Genomic DNA, 26,777 nt, shown 5'->3' with positions numbered 1-26,777 from the left:
CAAAAATTAAGATTTTAAAGGCAGTTACCTAACAGTCAGCTCCTGAAATCCCGCAATGCTGTTTAAAGTCAGAGTTCTGAAATACCTGAGTGAGGAGGAAGATGTCCAGTCCTGGCAGCTCCTCTGTCGAATCACAGAATTTCCTTTTGTATCCGGACTGGGTGCACTCTAATAAGACTTTAATCCCGTGGTTTGTCTTCGATTCGATTCTAATCCTTCGTCCTATAGCTGCAATCTCTGCCTGAGCCCTGCTCTCTGCTGATTAAAAAGTCATTTTTTTAATTCATTCTTGGAATGAAGGTGCTGCTGACGAGGTCAGAGTTCGTTGCCCAGTTGAGTGGTTTGTTGGGTCACTGCAGAGGGCAGTTCAGAGTCAACCACGTTGGTGTGGGACTGGAGTCACCTATAGAGCCAGACTGGATAAGAACACAGGAACAGGAGGAGACCATTCAGCCCCTTGGGCCTGCTCCCCCATTCAATTGGATCATGGCTGACCTGCACCTCAACTCCATTTACCCGCCTTTGCTCCAGATCCCTCGGTTTGCCAACTCTGGTTGGAGGCATTCCCGGAGGTTTGATCACGTGACATTCAGACCACGATATCCGACCTTGTGATGCCTGATCACGTGACATTGGATCACCTGACTTCTACAAAAGTTATTGCATTTACCGTATAAAGGTCGGGTCCCCCGAGTTGGGTAGTTTTGCCTGTGGCTTCATGCCAGCGACTGTTGTGCAAAATGATCCATGAACCAGGAGGCCTCCCGTCAGCAGAAGAGGGGGAACCGGGGAACCGGGGAACCCCCCCCCATTTCAGAGACCCCCCGATTCCTGACCCCTCAGCCTCCTCCTGACTGCGCTCCAAGAGGTTGCGGCTCTGCTGGTGATGTCACCGAGCCAGAGTTATCTCCAACCACAGCCATGGCCGTCACCGAGCCGGTAAATTAAAGTCGCTGACTCTCAGGAGGTGAAACCCCCCCCATTCCGGGAAACTCCCAGTCATTCCGGGAGGGTTGAGAACCCCCCTCGATTCCCTTACTTGATCAAAATCCATCGATCTCAGTCTTGAAATCTCCAATTGACCCCCAGCATCCACAAGCTTTTGGGGGAGAGAGTTCCCGATCCCCACTCTCCTTTGCGTGAAGAAGTGCTTCCTGACATCGCCCCTGAACGGCCTGACTCTAATTTTAAGGTTATGCCCCCTTGTTCTGGACTCTCCCACCAGAGGAAATAGTTTCTCTATTTCCTCTGGTGGGATCCACCCTATCAAATCCTTTAATCATCTGTAACACCTCAATTAGATCACGCCTCAATCTCCAAAACTCTAGGGAATACAAGCCTAGTCTGTACAACCTGGCCTTATAATGTAACCCCTTTAGCCTTGGTATCATCCTGGTGAATCTGTGCTGCACCCCCTCCACTATATCCTTCCTGAGGTGCGGTGCCCAGAACTGAACACGCTCCAGATGGGGTCTGACCACAGCTGTAACATAACTTCCATCCCTTTGTATTAATACTACTTTCTGTGCTTTTGTTGTTTCCTGTAATGCTCCGAATCCGCTCGATTATCACTTTTCTCGGCATTTGTGTAAATCACTTCCTTTAGCTTTATGCTCCATCTTACCTCATATGTTGACCGTGGTTGCTGGACTGTACAAGTGGAACTTGTGCTTTTGGGGGGATGTATTGGTCTTGTATTGTACTAAATACTTAATTGAATTACACAGAATATACAGCACAGAAACAGGCCATTCGGCCCAACGAGTCCATGCCGGTATTTATGCTCCATGTGAGCCTCCTCCCTCCCTACTTCATCTAACCCTATCAGCATATCCTTCTATTCCTTTCTCCCTCATGTGTTTATCCAGCTTCCCCTTAAATGTATCTATGCTAGTCGCCTCAACTGCTCCTTGTGGTAGCGAGTTCCACATTCTCACCACTCTCTGGGTACAGACGTTTCTCCTGAATTCCCTATTGGATTTATTAGTGACTATTTTATATTTATGGCCCCAGGTTCTGGCCTCCCCCACAATTCTTTGAATACTTCCCACTGTTTCTCTGTCGATTTACCTGTTAACAGCTCAGCTCAATTTAATGTTTTCAGCTTGTGCCTCATTCGCAGCAGGCTCGAGGGGCTGTACGGCCTACTCCTGCTCCTATTTCTTATGTTCCTTTGAAGTCAGGACGGCAGGTTTCCTTCCCTAAAGGACATTAATGAACCAGTTGGGTTTTTGCGACAATCCGACAGCTTCACGGTCACTTTTACTGAGACCAGCCTTCTATTTTCAGATTTTTAAAACTGAATTCAAATTCTCAAACTGGCTTGGTTATTTACAATCACATTCTCTGGATTACTGGTCCAGTAACTCAACCACTATCACTACAGACCCACTGACTGTATCTCAGAGATTACCCACATTTACTGTGCCGAAGGTTGCTGTCAACAGTACAAAGGTTTGGAGATTTTTGGGCTGGGACGTGCCCACCACGGTGAGGGACGACATCAAAGAATTCTACTGTGGCTACAAGAGCAGGTCAGAGGCTGGGTATTCTGCGGCGAGTGACTCACCTCCTGACTCCCCAAAGCCTTTCCACCATCTACAAGGCACAAGTCAGGAGCGTGATGAATACTCTCCACTTGCCTGGATGAGTGCAGCTCCAACAACACTCAAGAAGCTCGACACCATCCAGGACAAAGCAGCCCGCTTGATTGGCACCCCATCCACCACCCTGAACATTCACTCCCTTCACCACCAGCGCACAGTGGCTGCAGTGTGCACCATCCACAGGATGCACTGCAGCAACTCGCCAAGGCTTCTTCGACAGCACCTCCCAAACCCGCGACCTCTACCACCTAGAAGGACAAGGGCAGCAGGCGCATGGGAACAACACCACCTGCACGTTCCCCTCCAAGTCACACACCATCCCGACTTGGAAATATATCGCCGTTCCTTCATCGTTGCTGGGTCAAAATCCTGGAACTCCCTTCCTAACAGCACTGTGGGAGAACCTTCACCACACGGACTGCAGCGGTTCAAGAAGGCGGCTCACCACCACCTTCTCAAGGGCAATTAGGGATGGGCAATAAATGCCGGCCTCGCCAGCGATGCCCGCATCCCATGAACGAATAAAAAAAATTTATCCTACGCCTGCTGCAACATTGCTCCTCTCAAACACAGCCTCCTGAGAAGCAGGGACGCAAATTACACAGCTCAAAAAACGAAAGCAAAATTAAACTAGTAAGAAAAAAAGAAAAGCAGAGTGACGATGAGGAGAGAAAATGAAAAAAAAGACGGAGAGTAAAAAAAAAAGAGGAAACCAAGAACTGGGCAGCTCATGGGCTGGGACCTGGGTTTGAACCCAGTCCAGGCCGAGGGATGGTGTCTCTGGTGGCTGCAGGGGCCCAATGTGAAATGAGTCCAGTCCCCAATCCAAAATTGGAGATGGGGAGGGGTGGATGCAGAGAGCAGGATGCCCCAAAGCTCAATCAGCAACAAACGGTCCCTCCAGAGAGACAACCAGATGTTTAAGAAAGGAGATTGTCCAAAGTGATACCTGGAAATGCATCGACTCTCAGACATTTCATTTAAACTGGAGGATCAGACACTGAGTTATTGAAAGGCTCTGCTGGATACTGTGTGGGACTCAGTGAAGCAGCAACTCCATCCAAATTAGTTTCATCAGTCAAACCGGGCACCAGCCAGCCCGGCTAAAGCATCCAGTGACACTGGGAATGGAGAGGGGGCCACGTCGGGCCACAGATCAAACCACACCTTACTTTCAATCAGTTTATCAAATACAAAGGGGCGATTATACAGGTGCGAAATTGTTTAAACTCCAAAAACCCTTTAACCTCCCCAGATCAGCAGGGTCACAAATATCCAGACAGCAGGATGTTGAAAGGGTCTAAAATGATCGGGGCTGATTCGACCTCAGGACCACCACGCTTTAATGAATTTAAAACCAGGAGTTAGTGTAAGAGCGGCTTCATCATGGACATCAACTCCCCTACCCCAAGCTGCAGAGGGGAAATCAGTTTACCCTCCTCCCCCCGGCCCACACTGAGATACACGAACCTGGTCTCCCTCCTCCCCCGCCGCCCCCACAGATACACGAACCTGGTCTCCCTCCTCCCCCCGCCGAGATACATGAACCTGGTCCCTCTCTCCTCCCCCCCCCCGCCGCCCCCACTGAGATACACGAACCTGGTCCCTCTCTCCTCCCCTCACTGAGATACACGAACCTGGTCCCTCTCCCTCTCCCTCCCTCCTCCTCCTCTCTCTGAGATACACGAACCTGGTCCCTCTCTCCTCCCCTCTCAGATACACGAACCTGGTCCCTCTCTCCTCCCCTCTCTGAGATACACGAACCTGGTCCCTCTCTCCTCCCCTCACTGAGATACACGAACCTGGTCCCTCTCCCTCTCCCCTCCTCTCACCGAGATACATGAACCTGGTCCCTCTCCCTCTCCCCTCCTCTCACTGAGATACACGAACCTGGTCTCTCATCCTCTGCTGTGATAGGAAACAAGGACAACTTGCATTTCCAGTGCACCTTTAACATAGAAAAACATCCCAAGACACTTCACAGAAGTGTAAACAACAACTGCCACCAAGCCATGTAAGGAGATATTAAGACAGGTGACCAAAAGCTTGGTCATATTGTTTAAGGAGGATCTTCAAGGAGGAGAGGTAGACAGCATTAGGGAGGGAACTCCAGAGTGTGGGGCGTAGGCAGCTGAAGGCACAGCCAATGGTGGGGCAGAGGGCGGGTTTAGATACTCTTCTCCCTAACCCTCTCCCAAGGAGGGAGTAGACCCTTCGACCCACACTGCTCTCGCGACACCCTCCCAGGGAGGTACCTGGAGACAGAGTCGACAGGTCAGCAGGGAGATGAGACGCGGGGGCAGGAAGGGAGAAAAAGAGCAGTGACAGAAATTGGAGCTCAGAAATCCCTCACTGGGTCCATCAGTTTATCATCTAGATTTAGAGAGAGTATTCACACGGGAAACACACCAATCTCCACAAAAAACAATAGTTAGCTTTGAACACGACACCAGTCAGTCATTAAATGGAGACAATCCGGTGTCTCCATTAACTGTCTCATCATCAGTCCTGGGCCCCAGGGTTTGTCACCCCCGTCACCTGACATCACCGATCAACCCAGACGTACGGTCTCTTGTCCAGGGACACTGGTTCCAGATCTCTTCACAAAGAACCCCCCAAACCCCAAAAAAACCTGCATTTATATAGAGCCTTTCACCATCTCCGGGCATCCCAAAGCGCTTTACAGCCAATGAAGTACTTCTGAAGTGTAGTCACTGTTGTAATGTAGGAAACGTGGCAGCCAATTTGTGCACAGCAAGATCCCACAAACAGCAATGTGATAAATGACCAGATAATGTGTTTTAGTGATGTTGGTTGAGGGATAAATATTGGTCCAGGACATTGGGGAGAACTCCCCTGCTCTTCTTCGAATATTGCCATGGGATCTTTTAGATCCACTTGAGAGGGAAGACGGGACCTCGGTTTAATGTCTCATCTGAAAGACGGCACCTCCGGCAGTGCAGCACTCCCTCAGTACTGTAGTGGGAGTGTCAGCCTGGATCACGTGCTCCAGTCTCTGGAGTGGGACTCGAACCCATGATTTTCTGACTCAGAGGCGAGAGTGCTGCCCACTCCGCAAAGTTCTTACAGTGAGCAGAGGGAAAAACATTCACACAAAACAAAAAGAATTCACATCACCTTTACACTTTAATAAATGAGCTGTAATACTTGGGACGTGAGCTCCTCTACGCCCGAGTCCCTGTCGGACGGGTCAGCGAGCAACGGACAATTCACGTACGACACGATTTCACCACAACGGTTACACAGCCGGTTCTCGGTGGGTCTCAGACACCTCGGCCCGATGGAGCCATAACCTCCTGTAGTACCAGGTGCAGCAGGTGGTTCTGTTCAGGAGTCAACAGTGGCCTAAAGGGAGAAGAAAGGGTTACACAGGGAGCCCTCCCTGCCCCGAACACCCAATACTGCAGCGGCCCCAGTCCCTGATCCAGTGGTGGGGTCTCCCACACTGCCAGCACAAGCACGCTGCCCCCTGATTTCCCACCCACTGCCTGTGAAACCTGGCCACTGTACGAAAGAGGCAGTGGGACACGAGGAGCAGGAGAGGGGAAACCAGTACAGGTATAAATTTTACAATTGTGTTTTGCATAAGATCACTGGAGCCCTAGGCCTGGCCACCCCTCACTATGCAACCAGAGGACGCTCCAGTGGAGCAGGTAGTACACAAAGCAAAAGTGAAGGGGACCCACCACCCCCTGGTCACACACGCTGTGGGCACTGAGGGAGTATCATTCCCAATACAACATGGGAACAGGAGGAGGCCATTCAGCCCCTCGAGCCTGTTCCACCGTTCAATCAGATCACTGATCTGTATCTTAACTCCATTTTCCCGTCTTTGCTCCAGATCCCTCGATACCCAACAAAAATCCATCGAGCTCAGTCTTGAAAGCTCCAATTAACCCCCAACATCCACAGCTTTTTTGGGGGAGTGTGTTCCAGATTTCCACTCCCCTTTGTGTGAAATGCTTCCTGACATCACCCCTGAACGGCCTGGCTCTAATTTTAAGATTATGCCCCTTGTTCTGGACTCTCCCACCAGAGGACATAGCAGCAGTTCCTCCGATGGCTGAGCGGGTTTATTCAGAGAGGAGCTGATCCACACCGACCGGTCGGGGAGCCGGAGGGTTGATCCCTGACCTAGGCCCTGAAACCAGCTTCAGTGCCGTTGGACAGAGAGGGAAACGTCTCACCCTGGGTGTGAACATCGAGTGAGGGCAGGATTAGGCTCCACTGTGATGCTGCTCACAGTCGAAGAGCCCGCTGTTACTCGCTGCTGAGGCTCACACATGAATGGCAGGCACTAGGGGGAGGTAGTGGGGGGGGGGCAGGAGTTAGAAAACAACACGATCCTCACCACAGCTCGACCTGAAGAACCTTTAAGGACTCAAGATCCTTCTCCTGGCAGGCCATCTGTGAAAATAATACAAAACATCAGAGAGAATCACGACACCCTCACCTCAGAAAACGGCCCGTCAGGGATCGGAAACATAACGCTGGGCCTGGAGTTCGTTATCCATCATCTTCCCACCTTCCCAGAGGGCGTCGACACTCGCTGGAGCAGAGATTCCTGGGGAGGGGCGGACAGCGGGTCACGGGTGCCGGCCGCTGTCTGGTACCTTGCCCAAGTGAGAGCAGTGCTGACACAGTGAGTGTGGACGGGGGGATTCTCCCCAGGGGGGGGGCAGGGAAACGACAACTGAGCCCAAACCAGTCACCCAGCATTGTCCCAGCAGGGGCTCACTGGGTGGCGGCCCATCCCGGTCCATGTGCTTCTCATCCTTCCGTTAGCCACAATAATCCCTCTTAACGTACTCCAATCAACACAATGACCAATGGCCATCTCAGGAATCACCCAACTAATGGACTTCTGGGGAACCCAACACTCACCACCACCGACTGCAGCAGCAGGAATACATTCTCAGGAAGGTAGTTCACTGCAAGAAAAGAGCACATCAGTTAGAAATGGGCCGGGGGGACGCGGGGGTGCGGGGAAGGGGGGGGACGTGGGGGTGCGGGGAAGGGGGGGGCCGGGGGGATGCGGGGAAGGAGGGGCCGGGGGGATGCGGGGAAGGAGGGGCCGGGGGGATGCGGGGAAGGAGGGGCCGGGGGGATGCGGGGAAGGAGGGGCCGGGGGGATGCGGGGAAGGAGGGGCCGGGGGGATGCGGGGAAGGAGGGGCCGGGGGGATGCGGGGAAGGAGGGGCCGGGGGGATGCGGGGAAGGAGGGGCCGGGGGGATGCGGGGAAGGAGGGGCCGGGGGGATGCGGGGAAGGAGGGGCCGGGGGGATGCGGGGAAGGAGGGGCCGGGGGGATGCGGGGAAGGAGGGGCCGGGGGGATGCGGGGAAGGAGGGGCCGGGGGGATGCGGGGAAGGAGGGGCCGGGGGGATGCGGGGAAGGAGGGGCCGGGGGGATGCGGGGAAGGAGGGGCCGGGGGGATGCGGGGAAGGAGGGGCCGGGGGGATGCGGGGAAGGAGGGGCCGGGGGGATGCGGGGAAGGAGGGGCCGGGGGGATGCGGGGAAGGAGGGGCCGGGGGGATGCGGGGAAGGAGGGGCCGGGGGGATGCGGGGAAGGAGGGGCCGGGGGGATGCGGGGAAGGAGGGGCCGGGGGGATGCGGGGAAGGAGGGGCCGGGGGGATGCGGGGAAGGAGGGGCCGGGGGGATGCGGGGAAGGAGGGGCCGGGGGGATGCGGGGAAGGAGGGGCCGGGGGGATGCGGGGAAGGAGGGGCCGGGGGGATGCGGGGAAGGAGGGGCCGGGGGGATGCGGGGAAGGAGGGGCCGGGGGGATGCGGGGAAGGAGGGGCCGGGGGGATGCGGGGAAGGAGGGGCCGGGGGGATGCGGGGAAGGAGGGGCCGGGGGGATGCGGGGGGGGGAAGGAGGGGCCAGGGGAGCGGGGAAGGCGGGGCCGGGGGGATGCGGGGAAGGAGGGGCCGGGGGGATGCGGGGGGGGGGAAGGAGGGGCCAGGGGAGCGGGGAAGGCAGCGTCTGTACCTTGGCTGTGGCTGTCGAACGACTCCCAGTCGTATTTCTCCAGTGTCTGTGCGTGCTCAGGCAGCAACTTCTGAGGTGGGGGCTGAGGAAAAGAGACAGAAGTTCTATTTATTTAATGAAACTACACAGATCAATTCCCAAGTTCCTGAATCACTGTTACTGCATTTGTGAATGTCTCAGAAATCAACACTTAATAAGGGGGTGATCTGTCGACATTAAACCAGTGCTGTGGGGCAGGGGTGAGGGGCCTATGGTCACGGGCGAGGGGTGACCCCGAACAGCTGCTTGAACTGCCCTAAGTAGCCGGCCCACTTAATAGAATTTAAGTGGCATCTTTGTAATTGATGGCGATGGTAATGGCGAAGGGTCAGTGCCATGTGCCCAATATCGGGGGTGCCCTGGGGGTGATTGGAGACTGTATCAGTAAAAGTGACCGTGAAGCCATCGGATTGTCATAAAAACCCATCTGGTTCACTAATGTCCTTTAGGGAAGGAAACCTGCCGTCCTTACCCAGTCTGGGCCTATAGGTGACTCCAGACCCACAGCAAGGTGGTTGATTCTTAACTGCCCTGTGAAGGGGCCCAGCAAACCACTCAGTGGTATCAAACATGGCGACTAGGGGCAGGCAATAAATGCCGGCCTCGCCAGAGATGCCCACATCCCGAGAATGACTAAAAGGATATGGAATGAAGTAAGAGATATTTAAATAAATGCTAAGAAAATGGTAAATGGGGGTGATGGTAAATGGGGGTGATGGTAAATGGGGGTGATGGTAAATGGGGGTGATGGTAAATGGGGGTGATGGTAAATGGGGGTGATGGTAAATGGGGGTGATGGTAAATGGGGGTGATGGTAAATGGGGGTGATGGTAAATGGGGGTGATGGTAAATGGGGGTGATGGTAAATGGGGGTGATGGTAAATGGGGGTGATGGATATTGTAGGAGTTCCTGAACCTTGGGTACAGGAAAGAGGGGAGCAAATCTGCAGGGCCACGTGTGCTACAGGAAAGATGATGGGGGGGGGGGGGGGGGATACAGGTTATCGGGGAAGGTTTAGACGCTGCAAAGAGGAAGGAATTGGGAACTGGTGCAGTCTCAGTGGATCTGGAAGATAGAAAAGGGGGAAGAGTTAGTGATGGGAATAGAGAAAGCGAGCAGGGGTGGGGGGCAGTGCGGCAGGGAGCCCGGGACACCAGCTAACGCTTCAGTCATAATCACGGGCCATTTTAATCTGCTCGCCTCAGCCTGGGATGTCAGTGGGTCGGAGGGAGTTTACTGCAGGGACTGCACGTAAAACAGACCCTTACCTGGAGCAGCATCAGCAGCAGAACCCGGGAGACCTCACACCTGGCGATGATATCCACAAACGCACCTGGAAGAGCAAAGAGACCAAATTCTTTTCGACTCGTTAAGGAGTGAAACCGAAGAGCTCATTAATGCTGCAGTAAAACGGCTCCGAAATCTACTTTGTCTTTGGGTCTTTGCAGGTGAACTAAAAGTTACTCCCCTCCCCCAGCCCCAAATTAAAAGCGAGAGGCACTGAGTTACAGGGTGGACCGTGTTACAGGAAAAGGGGGAAGAGGAAGTACCGGGAGTTACAATATGTGGGCATGAGGCTGGGGTACATTAATCCCACCCAGTGCCTGAATTGCATTGAGTCACATCTGAAGTACGAGGCCTCACACAGCAAAGATCAGAGAAAAGTTAGGAGATTTATTTTTACACAATGGACCATTAGGACAATGACCAGAATCATTCCTGCAAGCAGAATCGATAATCTATATATTAAAAATCATATATCTGTACACACACTTCCCTCCCCCCATTATAAATTCCTATGTCCACATTTATAATAGAAACTGGCTATGTAAACTTGTCACATTGTAATTACAACCTCCTGCCAGTAGAGGCGGTGTAGCACCACCAGTGACAGGAGGGTGTTCTCACAGTGTGGGAAGTTTACACAGGCAGTTTCCATTGTAAATATGAACGTTGGAATTTATAAAAGTACAAAAATGAGGACAAGCTATTTAACTATTAAAATGATGCTCGACAGCGTCAGGCGGATTTTGATGTGTTGGGGGATTGGGCTCGTGACTGGCAAATGATGTTTAATTTGGAGAAGTGCAGTGTTACGCAGGTGGGCAGGACAAATAATCAACACACATACACCCTTCAGGGAAAAACACTGAAGCAGGTGAAGAGATCCTGGCGTTCCAGTGCCTGGGTCTCTAAAGGTTCACGAGCAAGGCCGTGAAGCAATAGCCAGAGTGAACAGGGTGTTTGGGTGCATTTACAGGACAATTGACGATAAGACAAAACACACTATTTTGTCCCTGTACAAGGCCATGGCCAGGCCTCAGTTGGAACACTGTGTCCAGTTTCTGTCTCCTCAGATGGTGGGTGATATTGAGGTTTTGGAAAGGGTGCAGAGGACGGCCACTAGACTCATTCCCAGCTCAAAGCATCGTTATCAAGATGGGCGAAAAGAGCTGGGATTCTACACTTTCGAGATGCGTAGACTGTGGGTGATCTGATCGAGGTTTATAAGATGATGAAAGGAATAGATTGTGTTCCAGTTGACAGTTTGTTCCAATTAAATAGGTTCGGGAGGACCAGGGGTCACAATTTGAAGTTGTACGAGGCCAGATCGAGGTTAGATGTCGGAGGTGGTTCTTTTCCCGGGGAATAGTGGGTCTCTGGAACAGGCTGTCGGCTCGTGGGGTGGAGGCCGATTCGCTGAATTCCTTCGAGCGAGAGCAGGACCCGCTTCTGGTTGGGGCGGAGATCACCTCGTATAAAAGGACGGTGATGGATAGAATCCAGGGCCAGAGTGATCTCCTGGACTAGTTACAATCGCTAAAGAGGTCGGATTTTATCTGGTTTTTCACCTCTCCCGGGAGATCACATGGTGTGGGGTGGGGAGTGTATATATTGTGATACACAAGGTAACACGATTGTGTGGGACAGGCTGGATGGACCATAGGGTCGTTTCTTGTCCGTCATTATTAGTGTGTTCTTAAAAAGGGGCCAGAATAACATCTGTGCGCTGTTAGTCACACTCACTATAGGGGCACTGCTACCTGACGCTGTCCATTAGTCCTCTCATTGATGCTCAGTCTGGGTTCCGCCAGGACCACTCGGCTCCAGACCTCATTACAGCCTTGGTCCAAACATGTACAAAAGAGCTGAATTCCAGAGGTGAGATGAAATTAACTGCCCTTGACATCAAAGCAACATTTGACCAAGTGTGGCATCAAGGAGCCCTAGTAAAATTAAAGTTAATGGAAATCAGGGGGAAAACTCTCCAGTGGCTGGAGTCATACCTAGCACAAAGGAAGATGGTAGTGGTTGTTGGAGGCCAATCATCTCAGCCCCAGGACATTGCTGCAGGAGTTCCTCAGGGCAGTGTCCTAGGCCCAACCATCTTCAGCTGCTTCATCAATGACCTTCCCTCCATCATAAGGTCAGAAATGGGGATGTTTGCTGATGATTGCACAGTGTTCAGTTCCATTCGCAACCCCTCAGATAATGAAGCAAGCAAGACTTGGACAACATCCAGGCTTGGCTGATAAGTGGCAAGTAACATTCGCACCAGACAAGTGCCAGGCAATGACCATCTCCAACAAGAGAGAGTCTAACCACCTCCCCTTGACATTCAACGGCATTACCATCGCCGAATCCCCCACCATCAACATCCTGGGGGTCACCATTGACCAGAAACTTAACGTAACCAAGAAGATAGATGAGGGCTGTGCAGTAGACGTGGTCTACATGGACTTCAGCAAAGCATTTGACAAGGTACCGCATGGTAGGTTGTTACATAAGGTTAAATCTCATGGGATCCAAGGTGAGGTAGCCAATTGGATACAAAATTGGCTTGACGACAGAAGACAGAGGGTGGTTGTCGAGGGTTGTTTTTCAAACTGGATGCCTGTGTCCAGCGGTGTGCCTCAGGGATCGGTGCTGGGTCCGCTGTTATTTGTTATTTATATTAATGATTTGGATGAGAATTTAGGAGGCATGGTTAGTAAGTTTGCAGATGACACCAAGATTGGTGGCATTGTGGACAGTGAAGAAGGTTATCTAGGATTGCAACGGGATCTTGATAAATTGGGCCAGTGGGCCGATGAATGGCAGATGGAGTTTAATTTAGATAAATGTGAGGTGATGCATTTTGGTAGATCGAATCGGGCCAGGACCTACTCCGTTAATGGTAGGGCGTTGGGGAGAGTTATAGAACAAAGAGATCTAGGAGTACAGATTCATAGCTCCTTGAAAGTGGAGTCACAGGTGGATAGGGTGGTGAAGAAGGCATTCAGCATGCTTGGTTTCATTGGTCAGAACATTGAATGCAGGAGTTGGGATGTCTTGTTGAAGTTGTACAGGGCATTGGTGAGGCCACACTTGGAGTACTGTGTACAGTTCTGGTCACCCTATTATAGAAAGGATATTATTAAACTAGAAAGAGTGCAGAAAAGATTTACTAGGATGCTACCGGGACTTGATGGTTTGACTTACAGGGAGAGGTTAGACAGACTGGGACTTTATTCCCTGGAGAGTAGGAGGTTAAGGGGTGATCTTATAGAAGTCTATAAAATAATGAGGGGCATAGATAAGGTCGATAGTCAAAATCTTTTCCCAAAGGTAGGGGAGTCTATAACGAGGGGGCACAGATTTAAGGTGAGAGGGGAGAGATACAAAAGGATCCAGAGGGGCAATTTTTTCACTCAAAGGGTGGTGAGTGTCTGGAACGAGCTGCCAGAGGCAGTAGTAGAGGCGGGTACAATTTTGTCTTTTAAAAAGCATTTGGACAGTTACATGGGGAAGATGGGTATCGAGGGATATGGGCCAAGTGCAGGCAATTGGGACTAGCTTAGTGGTATAAACTGGGCGACATGGACATGTTGGGCCGAAGGGCCTGTTTCCATGTTGTAACTTCTATGATTCTATGATTCTATGATTCTATGAACCAGCCACATAAATACTGTGGCTACAAGAGCAGGTCAGAGGCTGGGTATTCTGCGGCGAGTGACTCACCTCCTGACTTCCCAAAGCCTTTCCACCATCTACAAGGCACAAGTCAGGAGTGTGATGGAATACTCTCCACTTGCCTGGATGACTGCAGCTCCAATGACACTCAAGAAGCTCAACACCATCCAGGACAAAGCACCCCATTGGCACCCCATCCACCACCCTAAACATTCACTCCCTTCACCACCGGCGCACTGTGGCTGCAGTGTGTACCATCCACAGGATGCACTGCAGCAACTCGCCAAGGCTTCTTCGACAGCACCTCCCAAACCAACGACCTCTACCACCTAGAAGGAGAAGAGCAGCAGGCACATGGGAACAACACCACCTGCACGTTCCCCTCCAAGTCACACACCATCCCGACTTGGAAATATATCGCCGTTTCTTCATCGTTGCTGGGTCAAAATCCTGGAACTCCCTTCCTAACAGCACTGGACTGCAGTGGTTCACCACATGGACTGCAGTGGTTCAAGGCGGCGGCTCACCACCACCTTCTCAAGGGCGATTAGGGATGGGCAATAAATGCCGGCCTCGCCAGCGACGCCCACATCCCGTGAACGCACAAAAAAAAGTCACTCACCTACAGGGGCACTGGCACCTGGCAGCTGTAATCCCTTCTCTTGTGCCAGTAGTTGTATTTCTGTGAAAACAGCCAATGCCCCATCGTAATCGCCTGCAAGACACACGATAAAAAGCAAATTAAATCAACGCAGTTCACACAGAAACATCAGCTGACGAGAACTGGGAGTGTGTAGGTGGTGAGGCGATGAAAAGGGTGAGGTTGTCACTATACTCACGGGTTATTATCTTGCAGGTGGCCACTTTGCCCAGGGAGAGCAGGCATTCAATGGGAACCTGAGACTGGAGCTCGGCAGCTCGCTGGTAATACACAGAAGCCTCACCTGGTTTATTCATTTCCTTTAAGGGAAGAGGAAGAGTAATTATTGACAGACCAGAAGCCGGTGGAGCAGGTACCACTCTAAGTGATTAACCCAATTCCTGGGTTTGGCATTTCACAGTCAGCAGTGTGTGGGTGTGGTGAGGCAGACGGTTATTAAACCAATCAGGCTACTGGGAAATGGCGGAGTGCTGCCAGTAACCTGAAGATAGTGAACCAAAGTCAGCCACGGATGGAGCAGGAGCTGCACATCGAAAGGTGCAGCACAGGGTGGGCCTGGGTCCTCCCACGGTGGGCCTGGGTCCTCCCACGGTGGGCCTGGGTCCTCCCAGGGTGGGCCTGGGTCCTCCCAGGGTGGGCCTGGGTCCTCCCAGGGTGGGCCTGGGTCCTCCCAGGGTGGGCCTGGGTCCTCCCAGGGTGGGCCTGGGTCCTCCCAGGGTGGGCCTGGGTCCTCCCAGGGTGGGCCTGGGTCCTCCCAGGGTGGGCCTGGGTCCTCCCAGGGTGGGCCTGGGTCCTCCCAGGGTGGGCCTGGGTCCTCCCAGGGTGGGCCTGGGTCCTCCCAGGGTGGGCCTGGGTCCTCCCAGGGTGGGCCTGGGTCCTCCCAGGGTGGGCCTGGGTCCTCCCAGGGTGGGCCTGGGTCCTCCCAGGGTGGGCCTGGGTCCTCCCAGGGTGGGCCTGGGTCCTCCCTCCCCTCCCACAACCGGTGCTGCTGCCCTGTGGTACTTGGCCACTGGCTGCTCAGATGCTATTCCACCACTCGGGCTATCGCACCTGATGCTGATCCTGAGCTCAACACGACATCCAGATCACGCACTTTTCAGGAGGAGTGACTGGATGGTGGTCAGCAGTAGGAACGCTGGGGGACTTCCCTTCCTGAGCCAGGAGCACTGAGGCTGACAATAACGCTGGCTGGGTCACACCAGGGGCTGTTTGGTGTGGAAGGCCCAGTACAGCACTCCATGGTACACTGACCTACTCAACCACAGTGCCATTTACGACAGAAATAATCATCTGTTAACTGCTTCCTGTCCCTCAGAGTCAGAAGGTCATTGGTTCAAGTCCCACTTCACGACTTCAACACAAAATCCAGGCTGACTCTCCCCGGGCAGTACTGAGGGGGAGCTGCACCGTCGGAGGGTCAGTACCGGGGGGGAGCTGCACCGTCGGAGGGTCAGTACCGGGGGGGAGCTGCACCGTCAAAGGGTCAGTACTGAGGGGGAGCTGCACCGTCAAAGGGTCAGTACCGGGGGGGAGCTGCACCGTCGGAGGGTCAGTACTGAGGGAGTGCTGCACTGTCGGAGGGTCAGTACTGAGGGAGCGCTGCACTGTCGGAGGGTCAGTACTGAGGGAGCGCTGCACTGTCGGAGGGTCAGTACTGAGGGAGAGCTGCACTGTCGGAGGGTCAGTACTGAGGGAGGGTCAGTACTGAGGGGGAGCTGCACCGTCAAAGGGTCAGTACCGGGGGGGAGCTGCACCGTCGGAGGGTCAGTACTGAGGGAGTGCTGCACTGTCGGAGGGTCAGTACTGAGGGAGAGCTGCACTGTCGGAGGGTCAGTACTGAGGGAGAGCTGCACTGTCGGAGGGTCAGTACTGAGGGAGAGCTGCACTGTCGGAGGGTCGGTACTGAGGGAGGGCTGCACTGTCGGAGGGTCAGTACTGAGGGAGAGCTGCACTGTCGGAGGGTCAGTACTGAGGGAGAGCTGCACTGTCGGAGGGTCAGTACTGAGGGGGAGCTGCATTGTCGGAGGGTCAGTACTGAGGGGGAGCTGCACTGTCGGAGGGTCAGTACTGAGGGAGTGCTGCACTGTCGGAGGGTCAGTACTGAGGGGGAGCTGCATTGTCGGAGGGTCAGTACTGAGGGGGAGCTGCACTGTCGGAGGGTCAGTACTGAGGGAGAGCTGCACTGTCGGAGGGTCAGTACTGAGGGAGAGCTGCATTGTCGGAGGGTCAGTACTGAGGGGGAGCTGCACTGTCGGAGGGTCAGTACTGAGGGGGAGCTGCACTGTCGGAGGGTCAGTACTGAGGGGGAGCTGCACTGTCATTTGAGACATTAACCACAATGTCTTCCCTCTCAGGTGGACATAAAAGATCCCACGGCCAATATTCAATGAAGATCAGGGGAGTTCTCTCCGGTGTCCTGGCCAATATTTATCCCACAACCAACATCACTGAACAGATAAATTGGTCACTTATCTCATTGCTCTTTGTGGGGTGGTGTTGGGGGTCAGAGTGGGCGAGATGTGTGCAGTTTTTACCTTCAGGGCATTTCCAAGCTCCAAACATAGACTAGCTGCCATGACAGGCTGGTTCAACTCGATATAAACCTGTCAATGATAAAGAGAGAGAAAGTTGAAGAGAGGAACAGGATTATTAACAGCGTGCATCACCTATATTAAACATGGCTGGAGTTCAGGCCCTTTCTCTCCTTCAGGCCATGAGTTTGTATCATGCTGGTCCTGTTTAATCATGGTCAGTAACCGGCCTGCGTGTAGTTTGGTTTCTGAGGTATTTTTCCTCTGACCCTTCTCTCCTGAGTCGCTGATTCTTGCTGGTAGAGAGTTCCAAGTGTGGGCGGGGAGCGGGCGAGCGGGGGGCGGGCGGGCGGCGGGGGGCGCGCGGGGGGCGAGCATCGGGGTTGGGAGGTGAATAACACTGTGAGGACTGGTTCTGCCCTCACCCAATCGGATTGTGATCTGTAGCAGGAACTGTATTTACCTTTCGTCCAACGTACCGAGGGTGCAGAAACCAATGACGTGCTCCAACTCTTGCCCTAGTCTGGGTCGAGTGTGCTGACCTCATCCTGCACACTACTGTTGGTGTCGATTGTCTCTGACCTGGGGGGTGGGAGGGAGTTTCTGCCATGGTTCCCCTTCCTGGACATTATCACATTGCTGTTTGTGGGATCTTGCTGTGTGTAAATTGACAACAGTGACCGCACTTCAAATGTATTTCATTGGCTGTAAAGTGCTTTGAGACGTCCTGAGATTGTGAAAGGCGCTACAGAAATGCAAGTCTTTCTTCCTCTTTCTCACCTTAATAGCAAAGCTGTAGCAGTTGGTTGCGGCCTGAAGGTGCTCCTCAAAGCCTGGACATTGGAGTTTCTGAGTCTCCTTCTCAGCCTGCAGGAAGAGTCGGGCAGCATCGGTCAGGGCCAGAGCCTCCCCGGGGGCATTGAACAGCGTCTGCTCACACCTGAGGGCAGAACAGAGAAACAGTAACAATCAGGACACAGCTCTCCCGGCTTCAATGTGATGTTTCCCTCTTCATGTTCGGCCTCAGACTCAGGCTCTTCTTAAGGAGGCAATGAGGGGGGTTCCTGGCAGCAGAGGGATCACATCAACCAGACCCTCTTCACCACCAGAGGGAAGTCTCACAATCAGGGAGTTCCCCACAGCAAGGGAGAACATGAACAGCAATCAGAAGGCTGCTGATAACCAGACCAGGGGGTCCCTCGCTCGGGTTTGGGGTAAAGTGCAGGACAGGGGGTGAAACCCCTTCTGTTGAGGTGTGTGTGTCACAGTATCTCCTTACAGGGAGACGGTTAAAGCCCCACAGGATGGTGGGGAGCTCCATACCCGCGAGAGTCCAAACACAGCACAGGGCGAGTGGGAAACCACTGCAATAACAGGTCACTCACCACCACCGCTAGCGGCAGGACCGGAAGCAGACCCAGACCCCAGACCCCAGACCCCACCCCCCCATCCCATTAAACACAAATGAACAGTGATGTTGGACAGTGTAGATGAGCAGCCTCCCTTACCGAGCCATGGCCAGGTTACAGAACCCCGCATACTGCAAACACTCCTGTTGCTTCAGCTCCTTGGCCAGCTGACCTGGAACACAACACGAGACATTTAGATCACACAGGCAGTGGGATTAGCAGGGTGAGATCAGTTCAGAATGTTTTAACCCATGACGGAAGGCTCAGAAACCAAGGGCAGGCCCAGGTTCGTATCTGGAACAATCAGAAGCCCTGGGCCTCCCCTGCTGCACCAGTGTGAAATGTTCCCAATTCCTGCACCCACCATCCTGTGGCCTCTCTCAGCGAGAGCGCCAATTAGGGCCCACTTAGGAGCAGGAACTGACCGAGACGACCGAACTAATTTCACACAAGACCCTTACGGCCAGAGGCAGAGAAGGTGCTCGTATCCTCAGTCCGGCTGGATTTGACCGCATCCCAAGGGTGAAAGGTCACTGTTAAACCATCTGTGACACCCCCAGTTCCCGAGAAAATAGAATTTAACTTGTTCAATCAGAATAAACTGCCAGCAAAATGCCACAAACCTTCCTTGGCGAACGGGGAGTGCGGCAGGGGGATTTCCTGGGGGGGGGGGGGGGGGGAACGGGGAGTGCGGCAGGGGGATTTCCTGGGGGGGGGGGGGGGGGGGGGGGGGGAACGGGGAGTGCGGCAGGGGGATTTCCTGGGGGGGGGGGGGGAACGGGGAGTGCGGCAGGGGGATTTCCGCGGAGAACCCTCCCTCTGCTGCCCCCGACAATTCCTACTATATTTACACAGTGATGAACAGTTTCTCGTTCAGCATGAATGGTTTTTCTTAGTATTTAGGAACCACCTTCAGCCACTGAGAAGCCACCTGTAGCTCACCTGATGCCAATCGGCCACCCCAGAGCTACCCCCTCCTCCTAAACGAGCGTAATACAAACTATCTCCTTGGCAGCACCTCGGCAAAATCAGCAACAACCAGGAGGTGGCAGCATCCTCTTGGTTGATCTTATCGAGCACTCGACCTCCAATAGATCAGCAACCCCTTTGCCCAAAATAAAACGCTCGGGTCTGAGTTTCTACAAACTAGTTACAAAAACACACGTCGAATAGTCTCACAGCCGCTGAACTATTGTAAATGGACTCAGTTCCCGATCTGAGCCGTGCAGAGCAGGGAGAATCCAAACGACGTTATTCTGCTCATAGAATCATAGAAAGGTTCCAGCACGGAAGGAGGCCATTCGGCCCATCGAGCCTGCACCTGCATCTCTGCAAGAGCAATCCAGCTCACCCCCCTCCCCCTCCCCCCTCCCCCTCCCCCGCTCTTCCTGGTAGCCCTGAAAATTTTTCTCCTTCAGGTACCTATCTAATTCCTTTTTGAAAACCACAACTGACCCTGCTCCCACCACCCCCTCGGGCAGTGCATTCCAAATCATAACCACTCGCTGTGTAAAAAATTTTTTCCTCATGTCGCCTTTGATTCTTTTGCCAATCACCTTAAACCCGTGTCCTCTGGTTCACGACCCTTCCACCAACGGGAACAGTTTCTCTTTATTTACTCTGTCTAGACCCTTCATGATTTGGAACACCTCCAACAAATCTCTGAACCTTCTCTGCTGTTCCAGTCTATCCACGTAACTGAGGTCCCTCATCCCTGAAACCATTCTGGTAAATTCTTTCTGCACCCTCTCTAAGGCCTTCACATCCTTCCTAAAGTGCGGTGCCCAGGACTGGACACAATACTCCAGTTGTGGCCGAATCAGTGTTTTATAAAGGTTCAAAATGACTTCCTTGCTTTTGTACTCTATGCCTCTATTTATAAAGCCCAGGATCCCGTATGCTTTCTTTACTGATTTCTCAACCTGCCCTGCCACCTCCAACGACCTGTGCACATATACCCCCAGATCTATATTCATGTACCCCTTTTAGAATTGTGCCCTCTAGTTTATATTGTCTCTCCTCGTTCTTCCTACCAAAATGTATCACTTCACACTTCTTAGCGTTAAATTTCATCTGCCACGTGTCCGCCCATTCCACCAGCCTGTCTATATCCTCTTGAAGTCTATCACTATCCTCCTCACTGTTCACTACACTTCCAAGTTTTGTGTCATCTGCAAATTTTGAAATTGTGCCCTGTACACCCGAGTCCAAGTCATTAATATATATCAAGAAAAGCAGTGGTCCCAGCACTGACCCCTGGGGAACACCACTGTACACCTCCCTCCAGTCCGAAAAACAACCATTCACCACTACTCGCTGTTTCCTGTCACTTAGCCAATTTTGTATCCATGCTGCCACTGCCCCTTATATTCCATGGGCTTCAATTTTATTGACAAGCCGATTATGTGGCACTTTATCAAACATCTTTTGGAAGTCCATATACACCACATCAACCCTCTCTGTTACCTCATCAAAAAAGTCAATCAAGTTTGTTAAACACGATTTGCCTTTAACAAATCCGTGCTGGCTTTCCCTAATCAATCCACACTCGTCCAAGAGTCATGGATTATTGTTTCTAAAACCTTCCCCACAACTGAGATTAAACTGACTGGCCTATAGTTGCTGGGTTTATCCTTACACCCTTTTTTGAACTTGCAATTCTCCAGTCCTCTGGCACCACCCCCGTATCTACGGATATTTGGAAGATTATGGCCAGCACCTCCGCAATTTCCACCCTTACTTCCCTCAGCAACCTAGGATGCATCCGGACCGGGTGACTTATCTACTTTAAGTACAGCCAGCCTTTCTAGTGCCTCCTCTTTATCAATTATTAGCCCATCCAGTATCTCAACTATTTCCTCTTTTACTGTGACTTTGGCAGCATCTTCTTCCTTGACAGATACAAAGTACTCATTTATTACCTCTGCCATGCCCTCTGCCTCCATGTGTACATCTCCTTTTTGATCCCACCCCTCCTCTTACTGTTTACATGCCTATAGAAGACTTTTGGATTCCCTTTTACGTTGGCCGTCAGTCTATTCTCATACTCTCTCTTTGCCCCTCTTATTTCCTTTTTCACTTCCCCTCTGAACTTTCTATCTTCTGCCCGGTTCTCACTTGTGGTATCAACCCAACATCTGTCATACGCCCCTTTTTTTCTGCTTCATCTTACTATCTCTCTCTCTGTTTCGTTACCTAGGGAGCTCTGGCTTTAGTTGCCCTACCTTTCTCCCTCGTGGGAATGTACCTAGACTGTACCTGAACCATCTCCTCTTTAAAGGCTGCCCACTGTTCAATTACAGTTTTGCCTGCCAATCTTTGATTCCAATTTACCCCACTGACACTTGCTCCACTTGGCCCGCCTCATTCCCCAGAACCAGATCCAGCAATGTCTCCTTCCTCATTGGGCCAGAAACACACAGATCAAGAAAGTTCTCCTGAACACACTTCAGAAATTCCTCCCCCTCTTTGCCCTTTATATTATTACTATCCCGGTCTATATTAGGATAGTTGAAGTCCCCCTTTATCACAACCCTATAGTTCTTGTACCTCTCTGTAATTTCCCTGCAAATTTGCTCCTCTATCTCCTTCCCACCAGTTGGTGGCCTGTAGAATACACCCAGTAGTGTAATGGCACCTCTATTGTTTCTTAACTCTAACCAAATAGATTCTGTCCTTGACCCCTCCAGGACATCTTCTCTCTCCAGCACTGCAATATTCTCCTTAATCAATACTCCCACCCCCTCCTATCTTTCTTGCTTGTCCCAGCTGAATAAACATTCAGGCCCTAAAGTCACACTATTCTAATATTATTGTTGCTTAGTGTGTTTGAGCAAAAATTCCTTTGTTATTTTAAAGGATTTATCCGTTTAAAAATAAACGGCATTTCACCGCTGCTAAAACAGACAGAGGAGTTTTGTACAAACACATTACCCACGAGTGAAGATTCACACACCATAATTTTAAGGCTTTTTTTTAATTGAATATTCTTCATAATTCCACTTCTTTCTTTAACTTTCTCCCGACGGTTCCGCAACCAATGCCCATTCTTCCTGTGTGAAGCCAGCCACCGGTTGGTGCAGTTATTCGACCATGGGGGGAAGGGGACACACAGGTGAATTTACCCATCCTGGGTGGGCAGTGGTGTCTGTCCCAGAGACTGAGCTCAATCGTACTCTGCCCTCCCCCACAATCCCGTGGTCCCCGTTAATCCGCTCCACGGGCCCACTTACCAAACTGCTCACTTGCTTCTGCCACATTCGGTTTCCGAAGGAAACGCCTAAAGCACAAAACACAGAACAGTCAGAGAAAGGACCGCACCAAAGCAACTGACACACTCACCCTTTCTAGCTTGTGATATTGCTGTAGCAAAACTTCCTCCCCTTTATATTCTAGCCCTCTAGTTATAAAGGCTAACATTCCATTAGCCTTTTTGATTATTTTTTGTACCTGACTACTGCATTTTAGTGATCTGTTTACATGGACCCCTAAATCCCTTTGGACCTCCACTGTTCCGAGCTTTTCACCATTTAAAAAATCCTTGGATCGATCCTTTTTTGGTCCAAAATGGATGACTTCACACTCACCTGCGTTGAAATCCATCTGCCACAGTTTTGCCCACTCACTTAATCTATCAGTGGTTCTTTGTAATTTGATGCTCCCATCGACACTACTTACTATGCCACCAATCTTTGTGTCATCGGAAAGCTTGGCTATATGGCTCTCCTATTGTGTTATCTAAATCATAGTGAATAGTTGAAATATAGTGAATAGTTGAGGCCCCAGCACAGATCCTTGTGCGACACCACTAATCACTTCCTTCCAATTGGAGTACATACCCGATTATCCCTACTCCCTGTCTTCTACTGCCTAACCAATCTCCTAACCAGGTCAGTAATTTGCCTTCAATTCCATGAGCTTTAATTTTAGCTAACAGTCTCTTACGTGGAATCTTATCGAATGCCTTCTGGAAGTCCATATAAACTACATCCATAGACATTCCCCTGTTTACTACTTTAGTTACTTCCTCAAAAAATTCAATTAGGTTCGTTAGACATGACCTACCCGTTATAAATCCATGTTGGCTTTCTCTAATCAGCTCAGATTTCTCTATGTGCTCAGTCACTCTGTGTCCTTAATTATTGAGTCCAATAACTTCCCCACAACAGATGACAGGTTGATGATTTCCTGGTTTCTCTCTCTCACCTTTCTTAAATAATGAAGTTACATTTGCAATTTTCCAATCTAAAGGGACAATTTCTGAATCGAGAGAGCTTTGGAAGATTCCACAGCGGTGGGAGCAGATTCAATAATAACTTTCAAAAAGGAATTGGATAAATACTGAAGCGAAAAAATTTACAGGGCTATGGGGAAAGTGCAGGGGAATGGGATTAATTGGCTAGCTCTTTCAAAGAGCCGACACAAGCATGATGGGCCGAATGGCCTTTCCCTCTGCTATACGTATTATGATTATGGCTAAAGCATCTGCAATTTCCTCACCTACTTCCTTTAAAACGCTGGGGTGGAAACCGTCAGGTCCTGGGGATTTGTCAGTCTTTATCATAGAAATTTACGGCACAGAAGGCGGCCATTCGGCCCATCATGTCCATGCTGGCCGAAAAGAGCAACCCAGCTTAATCCCACTTTCCAGCACTTGGTCCGTAGCCCTGTAGGTTACGGCACTTCAAGTGCACATCCAAGTACTTTTTAAATGAGTTGAGGGTTTCTGCCTCGACCACCCTCTCAGGCAGTGAGTTCCAGACCCCCACCACCCTCTGGATGAAAACATTTCTCCTCAACTCCCCTCCTAATCCTTCTACCAATTACTTTAAATCTGCCATCATTAGTGCCATTATTTTTTCAAATACTGTATTCTTGCTTACGTTAACTTTAGTGAGGTCCATTCCTTGATTCATTATTAATTTCCCTGGAATGTCAGGTTTATCCTCTTCCTCGACTGTGAAGATTGACATAACGTAATTATTCAACAAACCTGCCATTTCCTTACTTTACTTTGCAATATTCCCCGCATCTGTTTTTAAAGGGCCCTCATTTTTCTAATATATTGTAAAAAGCTTTTGTGTTAATCTTGATATCCCTTGCAAGTTTCTTTTCATATTCCTTTTTGCAGCTCTTACCATCTTTTTTGTCTCCCTTTATAACTCTCCCGGTCCCCTGGCTCTACACTATTCTTTTGTATGCTCTTTCCTTTAGCTTTAGGTTATCTCTCACCTCTTTTTGTCAACCATGGCTGTTTTATTTGGCAATTAGAGCTCTTGCCCCTTAGGGGCACATAGTGGTCCTGTATTAAGCTGAATTCTGTTATGAACACCTCCCACTGTTCATCTGTAGTTTTACCCAATAACAGTTTTGGCCAGTTTGCTGTAATCAGACTCTGTCTCATCCAGTTAAAGTTAGTCTGACCAAAATCTAGAATCTTAGTAAACAATTTTACAACACCAAGTTATAGTCCAGCAATTTTATTTTAAATTCACAAGCTTTCGGAGGCTTCCTCCTTCCTCAGGTGAACGATGTGAAAATAGAATCTTAGTAACTGTGTTAAGTTTCTCTTTTTCAAACCTAACAATGAATTTATCATATTATGATCACTGTTAGATTAATGTCCCCTTACTGTTAGATTATTAACCAAATCTGGCTTATTACTAAATCGAGTATCGCTAGCCTTCTTGTTCATTCGAGAACATCTTGCTCCAGAAAATTATGTTGAATGCCCTCATGGAACTCACGACCTTTCTGACTTGAGCTACTCTGCTCTTCCCAGTCTATATCAAAATTAAAGTCACCCGTTAAAACAACACTGCCTTCGCTACAAGCCTCTCTAATCTCTGAATTAATACAGTCTACCATTTTATTGCTGCTATCAGGAGGCCTGTAGACAACTCCCATTACAGTTTTAAGTCCGGTGGGGGGTGGGGAAGAGAGGGGTGGGGTGGGGAAGAGGGGTGGGGCCGGTACCCCCACAGCCCAAGAGAGAACCGAGCCTACTCATTATAGAAAGAGACCCCAGCTCCCCCCTCACCTCACTCGCTTCCCCTCTCACTCCCCTCCCCTTCACCCCCACTCTCCCTCACTCCCTCCCTCTCCTCCCAACTCCCTCCCCCTCCTCCCTCCTCCATTCACTCCTACTCCTCCTCCTCCTCCCTCCACTCCCCCTCCTCCCTCCTCCATTCACTCCTACTCCTACTCCTCCTCCCTCCTCCATTCACTCCCCCACTCACTTCTTCAGTTTGTTGGACACCGCTCGGTATCGAAGCAGGAAGTCTCCCTCCGCCGCCATCTTGCTTGTGGGCAGCTCGTGTCTTCAGTCACCAACCGGACAGCGCAGCCGCCATCTTACTGTGGGGCAAAAACGTGCGTCAGTTGTTGACACTCGGCTGGAACACGGAGTGTCGAGAAAAATCTTCCGGCGGCCTCATGCAGCGCAGGTTTAAAGGGCCCGCTGAAGCTCAGATCCTCTCTTTGGCCGCCCTATATTGGGGCAGGGGACGGGACACGGGTGGTCCAGGCCTGAGTGCTGATTTTTTCATAACTTCTCATGAAAATGCATTAGAAAAAAAATGAATAATACAACAACAATATGAATTGCTCTATAGCAAATCAGACACGTCTTAGAACACTGGGCAAAAATAGCCACCAGACTGAAGGGAGAAAGGGAAAGAGGAGCAGAGGAACTCGCTTAAATTAATATAACAAAACTGGATCTCCAGTCCCCAGTTGTCCCGCATTTCATTTGAACAACAACAATAACAACCCCCATTTATATCACGCCTTTAACGTAGTAAAACGTCCCAAGGCGTTTCACAGGAGCGATTTTCAAACAAAATTTGACACCGAGACACATAAGGAGATATTAGGACAGGTGACCAAAAACTTGGTCAAAGAGGTGGGTTTTAAGGAGCGTCTTAAAGGAAGAGAGAGAGGGAGAGGGGAGGGAATTCCAGAGCTCAGGGCCCAGGCAGCTGAAGGCACGGCCGCCAATGGTGGAGCGATTAATATCAGGGATACACAAGAGGCAAGAACTGGAGGAGCGCAGAGATCTTGGAGGGTTGTGGGGCTGGAGGAGGTTACAGAGATAGGGAGGGGCGAGGGCCATGGAGGGATTTGAAAACAAGGATGAGAATTTTAAAATCAAGACGTTCCCGGACTGGGAGCCAATGTAGGTCAGCGAGCACAGGGGGTGATGGGTGAACGGGACTTGGTGCGAGTTAGGATACGGGCAGCAGAGTTTTGGATGAGCTGAAGTTTATGGAGGGTGGAAGATGGGAGGCCGACCAGGAGAGCATTGGAATAGTCCAGTCTGGAGGTAACAAAGGCATGGATGAGGGTGTCAGTAGATGAGCTGAGGCAGGGGCGGAGACGGACGATGTTACGGAGGTGGAAGTAGATGGTCTCGGTGATGGAGCGGATTTGTGGTCAGAAGCTCATCTCAGGGTCAAATAGGACGCTGAGTTTGCGGACGGTCTGGTTCACTCTCAGACAGTGGCCGGGGAGAGGGGTGGAGTCGGTGGTGAGGGAACGGAGTTTGTGGCGAGAATAACAAAGTGTCCT

General features: G+C 51.2%; 2 protein-coding genes across 4 annotated transcripts in view; both read right to left on the bottom strand.

Annotated features, from left to right (window-relative positions):
• The window catches only part of LOC137305778 (germ cell-specific gene 1-like protein), a 54,656-nt gene extending 52,435 nt beyond the window's left edge, over window positions 1-2,221 (bottom strand). The window contains exons 1-2 of one of the 2 annotated variants that reach the window (XM_067974734.1): window positions 2,071-2,221; window positions 86-258 (exon numbers count right to left, since the gene is read on the bottom strand). The gene's annotated coding sequence lies outside the window, so the exon portion shown is untranslated. The remainder of the gene's footprint in view (window positions 1-85; window positions 259-2,070) is intronic. The other variant, XM_067974735.1, reaches the window with a different exon arrangement.
• Window positions 2,222-5,734: 3,513 nt separating this feature from the next.
• Window positions 5,735-25,578, bottom strand: f8a (coagulation factor VIII associated). 2 transcript variants are annotated; one of them, XM_067974732.1, is made up of 12 exons: window positions 25,448-25,578; window positions 22,442-22,488; window positions 18,309-18,381; window positions 17,581-17,740; window positions 16,804-16,872; window positions 14,448-14,568; window positions 14,231-14,323; window positions 9,924-9,988; window positions 8,616-8,697; window positions 7,512-7,558; window positions 6,979-7,034; window positions 5,735-5,972 (listed from the first exon to the last, which is right to left on the bottom strand). In XM_067974732.1, exons 1-12 carry the CDS (start codon window positions 25,504-25,506, stop codon window positions 5,891-5,893), a joined length of 954 nt encoding a protein of 317 aa, XP_067830833.1. In that variant the 5' UTR covers window positions 25,507-25,578; the 3' UTR covers window positions 5,735-5,890. The 2 variants fall into 2 exon arrangements, with proteins under 2 accessions (XP_067830833.1, XP_067830834.1); XM_067974733.1 differs by lacking the exon at window positions 25,448-25,578 and adding an exon at window positions 24,092-24,179.
• Window positions 25,579-26,777: the final 1,199 nt, after the last annotated feature.

The sequence above is a fragment of the Heptranchias perlo genome, chromosome 40 (assembly GCF_035084215.1).
Source record: "Heptranchias perlo isolate sHepPer1 chromosome 40, sHepPer1.hap1, whole genome shotgun sequence".
NCBI lineage: Eukaryota > Metazoa > Chordata > Chondrichthyes > Hexanchiformes > Hexanchidae > Heptranchias > Heptranchias perlo.
Note: the sequence above shows the minus strand (reverse complement) of the source record. Positions and strands in the feature narration are given on the sequence as shown.